Raw genomic sequence first — 21,104 nt, 5'->3', positions numbered from 1 at the left:
AGGCCGGATCACCCAAGCTGGACTTCCAGGCATGGACCGTCCCTGCTCCCCTTCAAGAAGCCCACGTTTGACCAGGCATTCATCCAAGCCAGAGGGTTAAACTGATGCAAAATACCATCACAAAGGACAAAAAAGAGTCAGTGCAATTTTCCCATGCTGTGGCTTAATATAAAGATTAGAACCAAAACAGATATTTGACAGATTTATTGTGGAGCCTGCAGTTCTCTTGGGAGGATTAAATGTGGGGCATCCAACATGCTATAAATCTCCATTGCTGTTTAATTAACAATCACTAGCAACATAGTCGTCTTCTCACCCTCATGGTAGTAAACACTGACGGTGCCCTGTGATCTCTTAGACTTTAACGGCCTATTCAACCTCCCAGTGCTCACCACTAGTGTGGCGTCTGATTTAGCGCTGAGAACACGTGGGAAGGTGTGTGGAATACATGGGAGTGGGGCTGAACTGTTGCCTCCAGTCCCCTCCCACCACTTTCTCCACGTCTAAATCGACAGTGTTAAATTCTGAAATGTCAGCCTTTCGAGGAATTTGTAAGCATCCAAACACTTAGAAGAAACCGTTCACTCAAGCACTGTCAGAAATGGTTTTGCTCTACACTTTCATACGCTTTGCTCTCCTAAGTACTTGAAAGAAGATTCCACCTTTGTGGCTTGTATAGGGCCATTATAGTTTTGAGTAAAAAGGTGAGGTTAGAACAGAAGCTCTTTGTATGGTGCTGATGAGAGCAAGAGGTAGCGTGAGAAAGCGGGTGTGTGCAGGCAAGACCAGTGACGACTCTCAAATTGGGTTTGAAATCTCAGTGTTAAGTCATGATTTATGTCAGCTGAGAATTTGGGCCTATCCAGAAGAGAAAAGGGTGGACTCCCATTAAGTATATATGGAATTAGTAAATCAGATCAGAAACTAACATTGAAAAAAGACAGACACTTACCTTGACCTGGATTATTGAGGTAATTGCCATAATACTTGGTTTCCCCATTCTGTGGCGACCACGCAAGGAGTCTGACTGTCAGACCAGAACAACGTTTCTACCATTACCTCCTATGCCCCGCGGCACTGGTTGGGTTCACATCAAAATGTAAAGGTTAATTCCGTTAAGAAACCACCCAGGTGAGAATTTCGAGTGCAAATTCATGCCCAGACGCACCAAAGGTCCCCGTACTTTATGGATTCCTGATTCTGTGACGTATTACAACCCTTTAAAAATCAGGTTGCTCTAAAGTGTTATAAGTACATTTATTTTTTAAAAAATCATTGTCTCACATCATTGAGGAGCTGAGGCTGGTTGCAATCCTGGCTGCCTCTGATATGCTCACCACAGCCTGAAGACCACCCAGACCATCATGTCCTCTGGCAGAAGAACTCTGTCATAAACTGTGGCTTGCCTCTGCCATGAGTTAAGTCGGGACTGGAGAAAAATGAGGTTAAACTTGATTGCAAGCTCCAGGGAGGAATGGCTGGCATGCCCTGCCCACTCCCCACCATGCCATGCACGTAGAATATGCTCAGTAGCTAATTACTGAGTGTTGAATGAATGAATGTTTTCAAACTCCACCCTTGGAGTCAGAGACCAAAACACATTCTCCTTATCACCCTGCACCCTGTACTTTCGGTAAGTACATGATCGGCACATGCTAAGTGCCCTGAGTGCCTGGCACCATCCCATTGTCTGGCCAGCAGGTCAACTGGACTCTCCCTTGTGCCCCAGCTTATCTGCCGGGTTGTAACACGCAAGCATCTAGCTGTCACATGGCATCCCACCTAGATTCCCCAGGCTTCCTGGGGTTCAAAAATATAGATTGGCTAAATGATTTTGACAGTCTTCTGATAAGTGATTTCATGACAGAATTGGTTCCCCTGAAATGATCTAATCCATTTAAAAAGTAGTCTTCCTTGTTGTATTTTCTCTAAGGACCTAAAAATTGGAACTGTGACTGGGTATGGTGGCTCATGCCTGTAATCCCAGCACTTTGGGAGGCCGAGGTGGGCGGATCACCTGAGGTCAAGAGTTCGAGACCAGCCTGGCTAACATGGTGAAACCCCATCTCTGCCAAAAATACAAAAATTAGCTGGGCGTGGTGGCGCATGCCTGTAGTCCCAGCTACTAAGGAGGCTGACGGGGAAAATTGCTTGAAGCCGGGAGGCGGAGGTTGTAGTGAACCGAGATCGCGCCACTGCACTCCAGCCTGGGAGACAGAGTGAGACCCTGTCTCGTACAAAATAAATAAAAATAAAATGAAATAAAAGTTGGGATTGTCTTGTTTTTCCACAGGAAAACCTCTTTTTTGTGATGGAGTACCTCAACGGAGGGGACTTAATGTACCACATCCAAAGCTGCCACAAGTTCGACCTTTCCAGAGCGACGTAAGAGCCTTTACAGGGTTTGGGGGTTTTCCATTGTTCTTGTCAGTTCCCACATTATTGTTTTTTTCTTTTTTCCCACTTGGCGTGCCTGAATCCCAGGGCCAGGGAAACCCTCGGGAATACATCAAGCAAGGCAACAGTTTTCCCAGGTTGTGAAACTGAAATTTGTGTCAGTTTGGTTTCATTTCTCTGTGATTTGAAACTAACTACTTAGTTTCTTAAGGAACCTCCGGATTCATCAGGCTTCTAACCAATCTGAGCACAGAAGCAAATATGTGCCCTTTGGAAAGGAAGCAGTGAAATGGATCGCAGACCTCAAGGGTGGTCCCCAGGGATGGAGCTTGTAGCTGAGGCCTCTCACGGAAAGCCTGATGTGGAGGCATAAATCTTTAGGAAGCAGGAAGAAGCACTTACTCTATCTATCTGAGAACAAAGCTTCACGTTCCTCGTGCCAGGCAACCTGAGACACATGGGGATGGGGCAGGCTGTGTGTACCTGGTAGAACTGCACCTGTGTCCACAGCGCTCACTGCCCCTCCTCCCCATGCTGTTGCCCTTGGGTCCTACTTCCTGCTCCCGGGGACATGCAAGTAAAAGAAAGCTCTGCCACTGGACTCGTTGGAAGATGATGAGTACAAGCTAGCTTTCTTTGCTCAACGCTCAGTAATCCCTCCCATCTGCATGAACACTTTGCGTGGTTTAGGTTGAAGTGGGTTGAGAAATGGATTTGGTCCGCCAGCTCCTGTAAAAACCCTGGCTGGAACGGCTGTTTATCACATCTAGTGGGTAGCGCTCTGCTGAGATCATTGCCTCTGGGAAACGTCAGCAATGCACCCAGAGGTAATTTTACCGGATTTCCGCAGCAGAGAAATCATCGGGCACTTTTCATGCTAGAAGGCATTCATTTAGTCCACTGTCCTCTCCAGCCAGCCTGGACCCACGCTATCCATCCTGTCCTAAACGCCTTCCAGGAAGGAGAAATTTGCATTCTTCCACAAGATCCAGCAAACTTCCCTTCTAGGAAACTGTCTCTTGTATCCGACCTTAATCCCACCAGTGATGGGGTAAAAACTCATTTCCTTTAAGCTTGTCACCATTGAAGATAAAGAGTAACTTATCATCTTGCCTCTGCTAATATCCTCTTTTCCACCTCATGGGCTGTAAGTGTAGCCCAGGCTAAAGGTTCTCAGTATGAAAATAAACCAGCCAGTTCTATTCAGAATGGTGCACACAGGTCTATGGGTGGCAACCAGAGTTTAAAACAAAGGGAGAAATTATTTGCCAATTATCTATAGTATTACTTTTTCTTCTTTTCTTTTGTTTTTTTGTTTTGTTTTGTTTTGTTTTTGTTTCTTTTTTTTGGGAGTCAGAGTCTTGCTCTGTCACCCAGGCTGGAGTACAATGGTGTGATCTCAGTTCCCTGCAACCTCTACCTCCCAGGTTCAAGTGATTATCAAGCCTCAGCTTCCTGAGTAGATGGGATTACAGGCACCCAACACCATGCCCTGCTAATTTTTGTATTTTTACTAGAGACAGCGTTTCACCATGTTGCCCAGGCTGGTCTTGAACTCCTGACCTCAAGTGATCCACCCGCTTGGGCCTCCCAAAGTGCTAGGATTACAGGCGTGAGCCATCCTGCCTGGTCTATACTATTACTTTTAATGTCTGTGTATGTTTTATTAGCAATAGCAAAAAAAAAAATGACAATATGAGCATTGTTGTTTAAAGGATAAGAACAAGTACTAGTACTAGATACAGGCAGGACTCACTTAAGATGTCAGCTCTGTTTTACGCTGTTAGGACTGAGGCTGGAGGTGTCTGAGCCTCCACTTTCTTCTGTGGAGAATGAATGGACAGCATCTTCCTTGTTAGGATTAAACAGAGTTATGTGTGTATTGCCGTTTAGCCATACACAGCATGTCATAGAAAGGTCAGTCTGGGTTTGGGGATTTTATTTTTTTCCGTGACTACATTCACATTGAACCTTGGTTCTCTTTCCCCCAGGTTTTATGCTGCTGAAATCATTCTTGGTCTGCAGTTCCTTCATTCCAAAGGAATCGTCTACAGGTAAATTTTGCTTTGTGGAAACAAATGCTAAGATATTGGCTCAGTTAATTTAATCATTGCACCGAGTGCTGTGAGAGAGCCCGTGTGATTTCGTGGGAGGAAGCTCCACACATAGGCCTCCTGCCCACCATGATTACACAGACGATGACTTACAACCGAGAATGACTTACTCACAACCAAGGAAGACATTCCAGTCTCCAAAGCAGGAGAGTGCTGAGCTCATTCTGTCCTTTACGCTGGTTCTCACTTGAATTCCTACTTTCACCTTCCTTCTCCCGTTTTCACTCCCCTGTTTTCTCTCCTCTGTTTTCTCTTTGTTATCTTCTGGTTTCTTTCTCTTTTGTCCCTTCACACCTCTTATTTTTGCTTGTCTAAGCTTTGAGCCACCTAGAAATGCTTATGGAATTTTCTCCTTCTCTGCTGTATGACATCATTTCACGTTCTTCTGTCCAAGCTCTTAGATTGACGCTATTGTACCTCAGTCTCCTCACTTCTTTTCTCAAAATGTAGTTAGCATTTATTTAACATACAAACCTCTACAAGCTTACTGTCAGATTTCCAACTCACTGCAGATTTGGAGGAAAAATAGGAAAAAAAAAGAAAGGAGCTGGTGAGGAGGATAGCTGAGCTGCTGGAGACCAGATAGTTAGTATTGAAGCTCTGGTGCTTACAGAGTGCAGAATTCACTTACGGGGAAGGACCTCTGCATTTTCTGAGGGTGCAGTCAAGTGAGGGTTGCCCTATTTGGAGTCACAGAACTAAAGACTTAGGGGGGGTTTGGAAAGTAAGTATTCTTAAGCAGCCTCTTTGAGTATAAAACTTGCAGAGACATGCCCAGGCTGTGGACTCTGAAGTTCTCCCCTGGGTTCTGATGCCCCATAGGGTGTAAGTGTGACATGCCTCAGAACACCCTGGGCCTCTGGGTTCTCTGCCCTCTCCAGCTGGCTCCAGGGGTCCTGGCTGGTCTTCCTTGGCACTCCTTCCTCACCCCCATGGAGTGCTGGCTTCACATGGCAGCCTTTCAGAACCTTTCCCATACTGACCTACATCCCTCAGAGCTGGCCAGGTGCAGTGGTTCACACCTGTAATCCCAGCATTTTGAGAGTCTGAGGCAGAAGGATTGCTTAAGGTCAGGAGTTCATGACCAGCCTTGGCAACACAGTGAGACCTTGTCTCTACAAAAAATTTTAAAAACTAGCCAGGCATTGTGATGGCACACATGTGGTCAAGCGTCTGAGGTGGAGGGATTGCTTGAGCTCAAGAGGTTGAGGCTGCAGTGAACTGACATCGTGCCACTGCATTCCAGCCTGGATGACAGGGAAAGAGCTTGTCTTGGCGGCGGCGGGGGGGGGGGGGAACTGAATCAAGGGAAGCACGTGAATTATCTTTAAAAAATCGACTTCACGAGTACAGAATGAGAAGAAACTGGGATAATGGCATTTCTTCGTATAGAAAAAAAAAAAAAAAACACCTGAAGGTTTTAGTTTACAATAAACTCAATATTGGGTATTATTGTGATTAAACTATGAAAAAATATGGTGCAGGATCTTAGTCCACTGTGGCAAAAGGCAAGAGGATGGTAACGGAGCTCTGGGCACCACTGTAACCTGCACCAATCAGATTCTCTCTCTGGAGGATTCTGGCTTCATTCTGAGCACCACGTTTCAAGAAGAAAACTGACAAATTCAAGATATTTGGAAGGTAGAGGCCAGAATGTTTGCCCTTCATCCAGTTTCCCCCAGTGGCCACATCTCACGCAGCTGTGGTACAAGGTCAAAAGGGTCTGAAAACCACGTCATGAGGAGTGAAGTCTGATCTTGGTGAGAAAAGAGAAAACTTGATGTCATTTTTTTTCAAATATTTGGGGTGTCACACATGATAACAATAGAAAGCCCCCTTGCACCAATAGGTGACATCACAGGGAAGCCAAGTTCGGTTAATTGTTTTTTAAAAAAAATGTTATCAGTTACATTTCCCTAAGAATGGAATGGGCTCTTTCAAGAGGATACTGGTTCTCCAAGGACACAGAAATTTGTTGGCATGACATTCTGGCATTGGATGGATTCTGGTTCTAAGGGGTTCCGTATTAGTTAGGAACAACCTTCATCAATTGGACTTGGAATTAGGTGCAGTATAAATCATTCACAAAGAAACAAACAAATACGTAGAAAATAGCATACCGTAAGTATGTTTTTTAGGTCTTTCCTCCTTCATCATTACCCTCAGGAAAGTCCTGGGATCAAGGATCTCCAGTGGGTATCGGTGCTCTGTCCTCCTTACACTGAACTGCACCCCTTGGTAAATCAAAGAAAGAATCCACAGCAGCCAGCAGGCCCTTGCAGAATCCGCTTTGTCTACACCCCACTTGGTGTGCAAATGAATAGATACATAAGCGCCTCTCGTGAGCCCCTCTCAGGCTGCAATGAGACAAACTCCCTCGCCTCCTATGGAATTTTATGTTAACGAAATTATATTTATTAACGTGAGATTTGCTTCGCTTTTGTTTTTCAGGGACCTGAAGCTAGATAACATCCTATTAGACAAAGATGGACATATCAAGATTGCGGATTTTGGAATGTGCAAGGAGAACATGTTAGGAGATGCCAAGACGAATACCTTCTGCGGGACACCCGACTATATCGCCCCGGAGGTAGGAATGCTGTGACAGGCTGCTCCCAACTCAGCATGTCCTGGCCACGTGCCATTGCTTCTTTCATCCCTGAAAATCAGAAGGTTTTAAGTATCTTGGTTCAAGATTTGTACCTGTTTTCCTAAGTATCTCATAAATGCCACCATGCATGTGGGTTTCTATCATTATTTTGTGGGGAGTGCTACTTTTACAAATCACATCTCTCCAAGGCTTGCAGAGTTTGGCATTTCCTTTCCCCCAGCCTTAAAACATATTCACTCTGCTCAGACCTACCAGAAGGAGCAGCTAGTGAAGACCCAGGTGGAAGCAAGCATCCACCCAAATCAAGTGGTGAAACTGTGGGGTCAGAGGACTTGGACTGAGTTTCTAAGCCACCACTGATGTAAGCACAGAGTGACTGCCAAAGTCTCACTGACCTCCATTTCCTCTTCTGTGAAATGAGTATAATGCTGATGTCATGGTGTTATTGCAAGCATTAAATGAGAAAGAGTGTGAAAGTTAAAACTCACCCCTGCCCCCATTAAGAAAAAAAAAAAGAAGAAGAAGATATTGCTGTCACATCCTGAACTCACAGAGAAATGACATTTGTACAGAAGGCATTTATCAATCCAACTAAACCCACCTCTACCCTTTTTGCAGAATCCTCCCCAGCTGCCCACCCAGGGAGATTACTGACGCCCCTCCCACTTGGTCTTTCCCATGGCACAGCGCTTGTCCTGGTTGCTTTTTCATCTTCAGATCTCCCTGCGTGACTGGATGTTTGCTCTGCAGTCATGGACAGTTTCATATTCACTTTTTAAAAATTTTCATTTCAAAATAATTGTAGATTCACAGGAATTTGTAAAACATAGTCCAGAAACGTCTCCTGACTGTGCCCTTCATCCAGTTTCCCCCAGTGGTCACATCTCACATAGCTGTGGTACAATGTCAAAGCCAGGAAATTGATATCCATCCAAAGTGTACATGGTTCTATGCCATTTTCTCTCATGGGTAGATTTGTGTGATCTTGTTCACTTTTACATGTAAGGATGTAGTGCAGGTCTTGGCACATTAAGGTGCTAATAGATACCTTCTAGAAGAGTAAATGGGTGAACTAACTAATAAACGTGTGATTGGGGATGGTTGTTTGATAAAGACTCTGGCAGACCTCTGATTTCCTGGGTTAAATGATTCAGCAGCAAGTTCCTGTCATTGCCAAAGGAGTTGTGGCCATGCGAGTCCTAGAACTATGTAGCTTTGCCCTGTGGTTGGGTGATATGTAATTTGAATTTAGCCTTGGCCTCTGTTCCATGAGGAATGATGGCTTTTAGCTTACATGGCATTGTTGAACTCACAGAGTGAGGCTGATTGATTAAATAACATTCTGATCATAGAAATCTGTGTTTCATTCAGGTTGGCACAGATACAGGTATTGATGCTATAAACCATTTTCATTTTGAAGTGAAACCAAAGCTCATCAAAGCATGAGTGAAGGGGACCTGAGAGGAGAGACTCAACTCAATTACTGAATTCCCCTTCATAATAATTCTGAAATATGCCCTCATGCACTCCGCTCAGACCACCCTCACTGCCATCGCCAGCAGCAGTCTCCTTTGTCACTCCCTCAGTCTCACCTGAGCCACCTCAATTTCTTTCCTCTTCACCTTACAACACCTTGGTGTGGCTGCCTTACTCTGATGCATTCCTGTCAACAGATGTTGGGTGCCAGGTCTTTTCCATGACAAACCTCTTCCCGATTTCCATCTGCTCCTTGCAGAATCCAGCTTCCACAGTTTGCTTCTCTCTGCAGCTTCACTCCCTTCTTGTCTTTCACGTATGCTTGTCTCCATGTGATTCAGTGCTTGGTCCTCTTCTCTTCTTACTCTACATCCTCCATGAGCAACTTCATTGATGACTGTGGTCTTTGCTCTAGAGTCAATATGGCCCACCTGCACTTCTTCCTGCCGCAGACATGACGTCCACTTTCCTGCTTGAGACCTCCAAGTAAATGCATGAGTCCTTCAAAGACAGTAGGTCCACAACGCTCTCTGTTGAACTTGCTCCCTACTTCCCTCTTTCCTTCTTTTTCTTTCTTGGTGAATTACATGTCATCCATCCAGTCTTCTAGAGAGAAAACTAGGAAATATCCAAATTTCCCTGTTCTTTCTTACCCCTCAAATCCACCCAAACACCAAGACCTTCTAAAATTGGACCCTCTCACGTCCATTCATTCTCCTAAACTTGTGACTGAATTTGGACTCTCCCTTAATTCCTTCTCCAAGTTCAAACAGATCCCCTTGATCCAGCTCCCCGCAAACCTCCAGGTCCTCCCCGCCCTTACTGCTGTTACCCCAGTGCAGAACTGAGCGTCTCTTGCCTGGCTCTTGGTGACACGCTGCCATCTGCTTTCCTCCCTTACCATCCATCACCAGGGCATGCTCTTTACATGTGTTCATGCCTTTTGATCAGTTAGAAAAGCATCCCCAAGATCCGTCTGTATATGAATCATATACGTTGTCACCAACTAAGAGAGTCTGTGTGTTATCAATGCCTAAGAAGGAATATGATCAGATTACACTAATATATAGTATAAAATAACTAAATTGTATTATATTCATTGATACTACAAAAATCTCTATGTTTCATTAAAATAATGAGATTAAATAACTTTTTAAAAATCTTGGTTTCGGCCACACGCAGTGGCTCACACCTGTAATCCCAGCACTTTGGGAGGCCGAGGCGAGTGGATCACGAGGTCAAGAATTTGAGACCAGCCTGGCCAACATGGTGAAACCCCGTCTCTACTAAAAATACAAAAACAAAAAAATAGCTGGGCATGATGGCAGGCGCCTGTAATCCCAGCTACTCAGGAGGCTGAGGCAGGAGAATCATTTGAACCCTGGAGGTGGAGGTTGCAGTGAGCCAAGACAGAGCCATTGCCCTGCAGCCTGGGTGACAGAGCAAGACTCTGTCTCAAAAAAAAAAAAAAAAAAAAAAAAAAAAATCTTGGTTTCACACTTTAGGACGCTAGGATGGAAAGGTCTGATTTGTTTATTTCAATTCTGGGTTTTAACAGTTTATAATAGCTGGAAAATATACTTCCCGAAGGTATAATTATAAACAGACATTATGATATGCACTAAGGCAAGGACGTCACTGACAATAGCAGATATAAGTCCATAATTAAAAGCAGTGTTTTTGATATATTCCATTTTCTTAACCAATCTTCTGTTGGCTAAAACATTGTTTTTAGCCTCATCATATGTGGCTGACAGAGAGCTTGCCCTGGGAGAAATCAAAACATCAGTGTTGCCATTTTCTCATGTTCTGCTTAAGAAAGCATTATTTTAGTGCAAAATTAGCTTCATCCAAATGTTATGTTTGCATTGCTATTGCAGTGTTACCTTCAGCCCAAGCCTCTTTGCAGATAACTTCATAAGGCCTTGTCATTTTGTAAAAATTTATTTAGTTAAAACAGCACTCAGGCCGAGCGTGATGGCTCACACCTGTAATCCCAGCACTTTGAGAGGCTGAGGTGAGCGGATCCCTTGAGCCCAGGAGTTCAAGACCAGCCTGGGCAAGATGGCAAAACCCCATCTCTACTAAAAATACAAAAATTAGCCAGACATGGTGGTAGGCGCCTGTAATCCCAGCACTTTGGGAGGCCGAGGCAGGTGGATCACCTGAGGTCAGGAGTTCAAGACCAGCCTGGCCAACATGGCGAAACCCCTGACCAACGTGGCGAAACCCCGTCTCTTCTAAAAATACAAAACAGCCTGGTGTGGTGGCAGGCGCTTGTAATCCCATCTATTCAGGAGGCTGAGGCATGAGAATCGCTTGAACCTGTGAGGTGGAGGTTGCAGTGAGCCGAGATTGCACCACTGCATTCCAGCCTGGGTGACAGAGCGAGACTCTCTCTCAAAAAAAGAAAAAATCAGAACCCAAAACCATAGCACAATTTATGATGCATGGAAAATAAATGGATAAGCCGAGCCACCGCCGAGCTCCCTCTGAGATACAGCCTCCCTCCTCCCCCCAGGATTCGTCACTTCCTGTTTCAGTTTCTCAATGAGGGTACCCGTGTCACTCTAAATGGTAGATAGTTGTGAAGCCTCAGTTCTTCCTCATTTTAGATTTTTTTCAATGGATGTATTATAAATGCAAGTTCGAATTTTCTTGTCATGTCTGGGATGGTCTGGGCCACCCCTGGGTACACACATCCCCAGAGGCCACAGACCAGCCAAGTCTCCAGATTCTCCTCTGTGCTGTGCAGACCCACCTCTGTCCGGCTTCAATATTCTCAAGGAGTCCGCATTCTCAGCTGGCTGTCAGTCACAGTCCTGAATGTGGGTCCCTAAGAACATGTGCTGCCACGTTAAATTGCTACCTACGAATAGAAGAATTCTTTTAAAAAATTTAAGTGCGGCCGGGCACAGTGGCTCACGCCTGTAATCCCAGCACTTTGGGAGGCTGAGGTGGGCAGATCACAAGGTTAGGAGATCGAGACCATCCTGGCCAACATGGTGAAACCCCGTGTCTACTAAAATACAAAAAATTAGCCAGGCGTGGTGGCGGCTGCCTGTAGTCCCAGCTACTCAGGAGGCTGAGGCAGGGGAATTGCCTGAACCTGGGAGGCGGAGATTGCAGTGAGCTGAGATCGCGCCACTGCACTCCAGCCTGGCAACAGAGCGAGACTCTGAATCAAAAAAAAAAAAAAATATATATATATATATATATATATATATGCTACCTGCCCTGGCCAGGCCACACTGTGCCTCTCTGCCATTGCACATCCTTGGTCTGTGATCCTCCCCCCGAACACAGTCACCTTCTCCCTAAAGTTGCCGCCGGCTTTAGGAGTCACCAGCTGTCCCCTTCGCTGTGCAGCCACAGCACCTCTGCATCCACCTGACCAATCCATTGAGCTTCTCCCCATCAGGGACCACAGCTTATCCACCCACACACAGGCTGGAGCAGCCACCCTCAGCTGCTTCCTGAATCAACGACCACACCAAGCCAAGCAGCCTAAAAGTTCATCTCTAAACGTGTACTGGATTCCCCACCTCTGGGCATCTTTCGTTAAATAACCCTCCCCAGCTTCCCCCTTCTTTACCTGGAAGAATCCGCTGCTGGTCTGAGGCTCTCCTCCCTCCATCCACTCGGGGAAGTTTTCCTTCGTCTCTCTCAATTCCCCATTGCCCCTTTCTCCCTCAAAAAGGACACAAAACTGGAGCAGTTTCCCCCTCCTCGGTGCCGTAGGGAAATGTTCGCCTCTCTTGCGTGGTTCTAAGTTGATGCTGCCCTGCGGGGTCTTTACGAGTGTTCCGCTGCTGTCTCTCCTATGAACGTGTCTGTGAGCACCTTCAGGGAGCAGAGTCTGGGCCTGGGGAAAGCCAACCAGGTAAAGCAGAGAATGGAAACACAGGAACACACAGCAGCTGGGACAGAGGCCGTAGAGGCAGAGAATGGAAACACAGGAACACACAACAGCTGGGACAGAGGCCATAGAGTCTGGCTGACAGGCACCCATCGTTCCTGTGGGGAGAACTCAGATCTCAGAAGCTCATGCATTTCAGAGCAACGTCAGGAGCCACACATGAAAACCAGACCTGCGCTCCCGCGACCGGGGACCGCCTCACTAGGCTGCGCCTCCTGAGGGCTAAGGTACCTCCCAGAAGCCCCGCTGTTCCCCCTGTGTTCCTATAATAGGAGCAAAGAGAGGCTGATGTCTCTTTGGAGGTCCAAACTCATTTTGACAAAGAATAGGAAGGCAGTTAAACAGGGAAATAGCGTTTTTTTTGTTTTTTGTTTTTTGGGGTTTTTTTTGGCGGAGTCTTGCTCTGTCGCCAGACTGGAGAGCAGTGGCGTGATCTCAGCTCACTGCAACCTCCACCTCCCAGGTTCAAGTGATTCTCCTGCCTCAGCCTCCAGAGTAACTGGGACTACAGGCGCCCGCCACCACGCCTGGCTAATTTTTGTATTTGTAGTAGAGACGGGGTTTCACCATGTTGGCCAGGATGGTCTCCAACTCCAGACATCATGATCTGCCCACCTCGGCCTCCCAAAGTGCTGGGATTACAGGCGTGACCCACCGCGCCCAGCCGGAAGCATCATACTCTCTATGGCACACTAGACACTCAGTAAATGCAGCTGGGATTGCAACGCATGGAAGCAGCTCCCTGGAGAAAGTCGGAGTTCCCTGGAAACCACACTGGTATTGGCCCCGGGGGGTCGCTGAGTGTGGGGGCAGCACTGGCCTGGAAACCACACTGGTATTGGCCTGGGGGGTCGCTGAGTGCAGGGGCAGCTCTGGCCTGGAAACCACACTGGTATTGCCCAGGGGAGGTCGCTGAGTGCGGGGGCAGCACTGGCCTGGAAACCACACTGGTATTGCCCAGGGGAGGTCGCTGAGTGTGGGGGCAGCACTGGCCTGGAAACCACACTGGTATTGCTCAGGGGGGGTCGCTGAGTGTGGGGGCAGCACTGGCCTGGAAACCACACTGGTATTGCCCAGGGGAAGTCGCTGAGTGCGGGGGCAGCACTCACCCAGTTGCACATCGTGGTGGCCGAGCCCCACCTGTCCAGACCCGACGTCCCAGCTCCTGAGGCTGCAGGAGAACAGATGTGGCTTGCTCCGGCGTCTGGTAAAACCACCGCTCCTCTCTTGGTGCTTTCTCAGGTTTCATTGTGCATTTTGAGCTGTGCCTCTGATTCTTTGGGTCAAAGCGAGGGAGGAAAAAGAACAGAAGAAGAGATCACAATGAGGCGAGGTCCCAGGGCTGACAGAGAAAGGGGCCACCCTTGCTGGTGTTTCTCCACCACAGTCTCTTTAAAAATCGAGCATGGGCCGGGCACAGTGGCTCACACCTGCAATCCCAGCACTTTGGGAGGTCAAGGCAGGCGGATCACCTGAGATCAGGAGTTTGAGACCAGCCTGTCCAAAATGGTGAAACCCTGTCTGTACTAAAAATACAAAAATTAGCTGGATGCGGTGGCACGCACCTGTAATTCCAGCTCCCCAGGAGTCTGAAGTAGGAGAATGACATGAAGCCGGGAGGTAGAGGTTGCAGTGAGCTGAGATCGCACCACTGCACTCCAGCCTGGCCAACAAAGAGAGACTCTGTCTAAAAAATATAAAATAAAATAAAATAAGAAATTGAGCATGGTGTGAGCATGACAGCTTGAGGTTTAACACCAAGAAGCACATTACGATATGGAAGGAACATCACGTAGTAAAATCCTAAAAGACCAGATTCAGAACGTCGCTCTCAGCTCACTAGGAGACCTTAAATAAGACCTTTGGCCTTTCTAAGCCCAGTCATCACCCCCTATAGAAGAAGGATAACTGCCTAGCTCGGGGGGTTCTTATCGATAAAAGACATAATGTCTGCAAAACTCCTAACGTGTCAGTATTCTTGAGGTGAACACTCTGTTGCGTGTGTGAGTTTGCATTTTGCTTCTTCCTCCTAAGGTAAAACTGAATTTTTTTACTAACAGTGCCAGGCTTTGAAGGCTTAATTTGCACCACAGCTGTCTCCTGTCCTTCCAAATTTTCTTTTTGTTTGTCCTGCCAAAATGAAGTTGTTTACAAAGATATGTGGTTTCTGTTTGCTTTGACGCCGCCTTGTGGCAAGTCTCAGAAATTGCATGTTTCCCTGGCCCAGCAAATTGAGCAAAGACTGTGTTGGGTGCATCTTAAATTTCTTTATAATTCTCCTTGGATCTACTTTCAGATGATTCCTTAAGGCAAAGTCTATTTTTTCTAAATTATAAAGTAAACTTTAGCATGTAAATATTGAGGTAAGAGTAGCGGGTAGCATTTTTATATTGGAAATTAGTAACGGATTACAAAATTCTGTTTGCAACTTGATCTTTATTTTCAGAAATGGGGACAAGCACATCATCAAAACAGATATTTATCATAGCAGTTATAGTCATCCCATAAGACGAATCATCTTGACTTTGCAACTTTTCATTGGATCCTCACAAGAAGCTTGTAAAAAGCGGGCCAGATATGATTCCTGTTTCTCACAAATTTCTCATTTGTGGAGTGGGTTAAAGGGTCCTCCTGAAACTATGCAAGAAGGCATTAAGCCAAAAGTAGAGCCCGTGACATTTTATATGGTCAGCAAAACTGTTGTGCTGCTGTTGATATTGTTCTTCTGTTTGTTTAGCAAGTCTGCCTTAGAGACAATGCACAGCACCCCTGGACCTCACTTAGCGCTGATGTGTCTCCCAGGAGGGGGCCCGGGGGGGCGGAGGGTCAGAGATGGGCTTGCCATGCACATCAATCTGTTCCATCTAAAAAAGCTCACCAACATCAAATAATGCAGCTTTCCTAGAAAATATTGGAATGTCTGGGTTTTTTTGTTTGTTTGTTTTGTTTTTTTGAGACAGAGTCTTGCTCTATCACCTAGGCTGGAGTGTGGAGGCATGATCTCGGCTCACTACAGCCTCCACCTTCTGGGTTCAAGTGATTCTCCCGCCTCAGCCTCCCGAGCTGAGTAGCTGGGATTACAGGCATGTGCCACCACACCCAGCTAATTTCTGTGTTTTTAGTAGAGACGGGGTTTCGCCATGTTAGCCAGGCTGGTCTCAAACTCCTGACCTCAGGTGATCCACCCACCTCAGCCTCCCAACGTGCTGGGAGAATGGCTGGAATTGCAGTGTCATTTTCTTTCCGAGGCCGTCAGTGCTACAATTCTGCCACTCATTCCAAAGGCCCATTAAAGAAGGAAGAGAAAAATTCCATTTGGTAGGAGTAGCGCCAACAACAAAATACCTTCTGCGGGTGTGTGTGTGTGTGTGTGTGTGTGTGTGTGTGTGTATTTATGTGTGTCTGTTCACAGATGCATCCAGCTAAGCCCGAACACATTACAAGGTAGAACAGATGTTCATCCCCAAAAGAGTCTGACTGTCTTGCTTTTGAGTTTAGTGCCTCAATCCTATTATTCCTTCTCCATTTTGTTTTGGCCAAAAGCAACTTGCCTGCAACTCATCCTTGAAGCAGCAGTCATGAATTGGCAAAGATTTTTTCCCCTCTTTTCCATTAAAAAAAATTGTATGTGCCACTACTATGTCCTAGTGTTTTGTTTTTAATTGTGGGAAAATGCACATAACATGAAATTTACCATCTGAACTATTTTTGCGTACAGTTCAGTAATGTTAAAAATAGTGCCAGGTGTGGTTCATCCCAGCACTTTGGAGGCCAAGGTGGGTGGATCCCTTGAGGTCAGGAGTTCGAGACCAGCCTGATCAACATGATGAAACCCCATCTCTACCAAAAAGACAAAAATGAGCCAGGCATGGTGGCATGTACCTGTAGTCCCAGCTACTCAAGAGGCCGAGGCAGGAGAATCGCTTGAACCCAGGAGGCAGAGGTTACAGTGAGCCAAGATTGTGCCACTGCGCTCCAGCCTGGGTGACAGAGCAAGACTCCATCTCAAAAATAAATAAATAAATAAAATTAAGTGTATTGTATAGTTGTGCAATCAGTCTCCAGAAGGTTTTCATCTTGAAAACCCAAAGCTCTGTCCCCACTAAACACTAGCCTCCCATTCCCCCTCCCCACAGCTGCTGGCAGCCACCATTCCACTTCCTGTCTCTAGAATTTAACTATTAGGTTGGTGCAGAAGTAATTATGGTTTTTGTCACTGAAAGTCAGGGCAAAAACCTCAATTAATACTTTAGCTACCTTATGTTAATGGAGTCATTCAGTATTTGTCTTTCCCTGCCTGGCTTATTTCACTTAGCATAATGTTATCAGGGCTCACTCACATAGCACGTGACAGGTTTCCCTTCGCCTTTAAGGCTGAATAATATTCCACTGTGCGGATGTACCACATTTTTTTTCAATGCCTTCCCTATCCCTCCTCCCCACCCTCCACCCAGACCCTGGCAACTGCCCCTCTCAGCTTCTATAAATTCAATGTGTTTACATTTCACGTATAAATGAGATCTTGCAGTATTTGTTTTGCTGTGCCTGGCTTGCTTCACTCAACATATTTTCCAGGTTCATCCATGTTGTTGCAAATGGAGATTTTCTCCTTTTTCAGGGCTGATACTCCCCTGTGTATATATAGCACAGTTTTTTTTATCCATTTATCCACTGATGGACACTTAGATTCCATATCTTGGCTATTGTGAATGATGCTGCAATGAGCAAGCGAGTGCAACTGTCTCCTCTACCTACTGGTTTTATTTCCATTGGTAATTTAGCCACCAGCACATTTTCCTTATTTCTGCATCCATGGATGGATCCTACCATGTACCATCTCAGAGAAGCTCTGGCACAGTTTGTTGGGATGTCAGGCGCTGAGCAGAATGGCATGTGCCCTCTACCTCCCAATGTCCAAAAAGGAATTCATTGAAAGATGAACATACAAAGCCTTTTTTGCCAGAAGAGTGGGTTGGTGAAAGGATAGAAATCTTTCAAAATATTAGGTAGGCTTCCAGACTTTAAATCCTCCTCCCTCACAGATAGACTCAGACCCCGCTATCGAGCTGTAGGTAGCTCTGAGAGATCTCTCATTTCTAGATTTGAGTGCTTTGGGGTTTTTTTTGTTTTTGAGATGGAGTTTCTCTCTTGTTGCTGAGGCTGTAGTGCAGTGGCATGATCTTGGCTCACTGCAACCTCTGCCTCCCAGGTTCAAGCAATTCTCCTGCCTCAGCTTCTCAAGTAGCTGGGATTACAAGCTCCCGCCACCACGCCTGGTTAATTTTTGTATTTTTAGTAGAGATGGGGTTTCACCACGTTGGCCAGGCTGGTCTCGAACTCCCGACCTCAGGTGATCCAGTCGCCTCGGCCTCCCAAAGTGCTGGGATTACAGGGGTGAGCCACTGCACCTGGCCTAGATTTGAGCACTTTGCTATCCTCGGTTCTCTTTCCCAGCACAGGACACAATTGGATTCTGCCTATCGGTGATTACAGTTGTGCCTCCTGAACTGAACGGTCATAGAGAGCCAGGCTTTAAGGAAGGGAACTGTCCAGATGGCCTCTTTGGATGCTTGATTACTACAGAGAGTTTGTGTAAAGACTCAGGACAGTACAAGTCAGCAAAGCACAAAGGCTTGGTTTCGAGGCTTACACCAGTGCCGGTGAAGAACTTAGACACATATCAGCTTTCTTAGGTTCAATATCTGCCACGTAAGTTCTCATGTCACTGATGGGAAAATAAAAACGAATGGCATCGTTTCATTGTTTCTTTACAACCAGAGGAAAAGTACAAATTGAAACTGAGAAGTGTTTGCTCGGACTCAAACTCAAAAATGTCAGCATTGTGTAGACATCGCTCTCCAGTCATTGGCTTCTGAAGAGAGAGTTTTCGGGGTGATCTTGATTGCAGCCACACACCAGCCTCCACCATTCACTGAGTGGCCTTGGGACGCTCTGGAAGGGTCGTCACTCCTCAGCCTCATTCCTATTAATTTCGTGTCTGCCTTTTGGCTGTGCAGATCTTGCTGGGTCAGAGATACAACCACTCTGTGGACTGGTGGTCCTTCGGGGTTCTCCTTTACGAGATGCTGATTGGCCAGTCGCCTTTCCACGGGCAGGACGAGGAGGAGCTCTTCCACTCCATCCGCATGGACAATCCCTTTTACCCACGGTGGCTGGAGAAGGAGGCAAAGGATCTTCTGGTGAAGGTAAGAAGTGAAGCCAAGAGTGTCTTCATAAGATGAGCATTAGGTCTTCTGGTCGATTTTTGGTTCCTCTTAGATTCCAACTTGCACGTGGCAAACAATGATTATATGGAACTGGGTTTAAATGGGATATGCGCCATCTGTGTTTTAAGAGGCACCAATATTATAAGCATTAAATGTCAAAAAGAGGGTAAGATAAACCCTCATGTGCGTCAGTTATAAAATAAGGGCCCAGGAACCAGTTCCATGACCTTGAATACCCTCACCTGGAGATGCAGTTGGTTCATTAAACAAGCACATGGTATGACTTAAAACTCAATCTTCTAGCTACTTGGGAGGTTGAGGCAGGAGGATTGTTTGAAGTTGGGAGTTTGAGGTCAGCCTGGGCAATGTGTCGAGACCCCTGTCTCCAAAACAATGAAGAAAAAAAGAAAGAAAAGAAAAAAAAATGGGCATTTAGGCCGGGTGCGGTAACTCACACCTGTAATCCCAGCACTTTGAGAGGTCGTGAGTGAATCACCTGAGGTCAGGAGTTCAAGACCAGCCTGACCAACATGGAGAAATCCTGTCTCTACTAAAAATACAAAATTAGCCAGGAGTAGTGGCACATGCCTGTAATCCAGCTACTCAGGAGGCTGAGGCAGGAGAAAATGGGCATTTATGTTATATAGAGGTTTTTGGTTTTTGTATTTTTTTTTTTAACTCAGTCTTTTGTTTCCCTTAGTTCTTATTAGAAATATTCCATCCGGTTCATCTTCCCCTGCCTCTGCTTGAAAACTTAGACAGGATGTACGACTTTTTGGCCTACTCTTAGATAAAAGACAACCTGTTATCACTGTTACGTTATGAAACACTGTCTCAGTGGGACAATTAAAACCATCCAGTCCAAGATATTATTCATCGCATAATTTTTTTTTTTTTTTTTTAAACAGAGTCTCACTCCCTCACCCAGGCTGGAGTGCAGTGGCATGATCTCGGCTCATTGCAACTTCCACCTTCCGGGTTAAAGCGATTCTCCTGCCTCAGCTTCCTGAGTAGCTGGGATTACAGGTGTGCACCACCACACTTAGCTAAATTTTTGTATTTTTAGTAGAGGCGGGGTTTCACCATGTTGGCCAGGCTGGTCTCGAACTCCTGACCTCAAGGGATCTGCTTGCCACGGCCTCCCAAAGTGCTGGGACTACAGATGTGAGCCACCATGCCCAGCCTCATCACATAAATTTTAATTTTAAATCTGGGATTCCGGCTTCCTTCCCTCTGCTCAGAGCTCGTGATTGGCAGCTGCTCACTACTGGAGGAGAGAGTGGTGTCCCGCTCTCGCTGACTGTGTTCTTGTTCTCTTCCTCTCTAACTCCTGAGTTTCTGCTTCGGACCTTACGGGGTAGAAGCCGAGAGAGGAAGGAGGATGAGCAGAAAGGATAGTTCTTATTCAGCTGGCGGCCTCCTACCCCTGAACTGGAGGGTGGCTGAAGCTGAGACTTCAGTGAGGCACGCTACCAGGTTCTGCAGAAATACGTATCCTTGCAGACGTGTTTGGCTGAAACCCTTGAGATACAGGCATTCAATCCAGTCCCTAGCCTACATACTGTACCAAAGCTGATTCTGCAAGACTCTCTCACTGTTGGTTTCCTGCCCAGCAGATTGTCTTGAGCAGTGTACCAGTCTGTTCTTATGCTGCTGTAAGGACATACCTAATACTGGGTAATTTATAAAGGAAAGAGGTTTAACTGACTCACAGTTCTGCATGGCTAGGGGAGGCCTCAGGAAACTTACAATCATGGCAGAAGGCACCTCTTCACAGGGCAGCAGGAGAGAGAATGAGGGCCAAGTGGGAAGGGGGAAGCCCCTTATGAAACTATACTCTCACTGTCATGAGAACAGCATGAGAGGAAAACCGCCCCCATGATTCAATCACCTTCCATCAGGTCCCTCCCATGACGCATGGGGATTATAGGATTATAATTCAAGATGAGATTTTGGATGGGGACACAAAGCCAAACCTATATTAACCAGTACAATTGACCTTTGAACAGCTCGGCAGTTAGAGGAGCCAACCTCCTATGCAATGACAAATCTGCATATAGCTTTTGAGTCCCCAAACTTAACCACCAATAGCCTACTGTTGACCAGAAGCCTTACCAATAACATGAAGTCAATTAACACATGTGTTGCCTGTTATATGTATGATATACTATATTCTTACAATCTAGGAAGCTAGAGAAAAGAAAATTTTGTTAAGAAAATTTTTAAAAAATGTGTTTACTATTCATTAAGTGGAAGTGGATCATCATAAATATCTTCATCCTCATTGTCTTCATGTTGAGAGGGCTGAGGAAGAGGGGGCGTTGGTCTTGCTGCCTTAGGAGTGGCAGAGGCAAAAGAGG

The 21,104-nt window shown here is 46.0% G+C and overlaps 1 protein-coding gene across 4 annotated transcripts in view; it reads left to right on the top strand.

Moving 5' to 3' along the window:
* Positions 1-21,104, top strand: part of PRKCQ (protein kinase C theta) — a 144,316-nt gene that overhangs the window by 110,983 nt on the left and 12,229 nt on the right. For all 4 annotated transcript variants that reach the window (XM_050804611.1, XM_050804610.1, XM_050804612.1 and 1 more), the window contains 4 exons: positions 2,294-2,385; positions 4,389-4,451; positions 6,963-7,101; positions 18,535-18,723. In XM_050804611.1, coding sequence (XP_050660568.1) covers positions 2,294-2,385; positions 4,389-4,451; positions 6,963-7,101; positions 18,535-18,723 — 483 coding nt within the window. The remainder of the gene's footprint in view (positions 1-2,293; positions 2,386-4,388; positions 4,452-6,962; positions 7,102-18,534; positions 18,724-21,104) is intronic.

Source organism: Macaca thibetana, chromosome 9 (assembly GCF_024542745.1).
Source record: "Macaca thibetana thibetana isolate TM-01 chromosome 9, ASM2454274v1, whole genome shotgun sequence".
Classification (NCBI taxonomy): Eukaryota; Metazoa; Chordata; class Mammalia; order Primates; family Cercopithecidae; genus Macaca; species Macaca thibetana.
The sequence above is the reverse complement of the archived record's forward strand: the minus strand, read 5'-3'. Positions and strand labels throughout refer to the sequence as shown.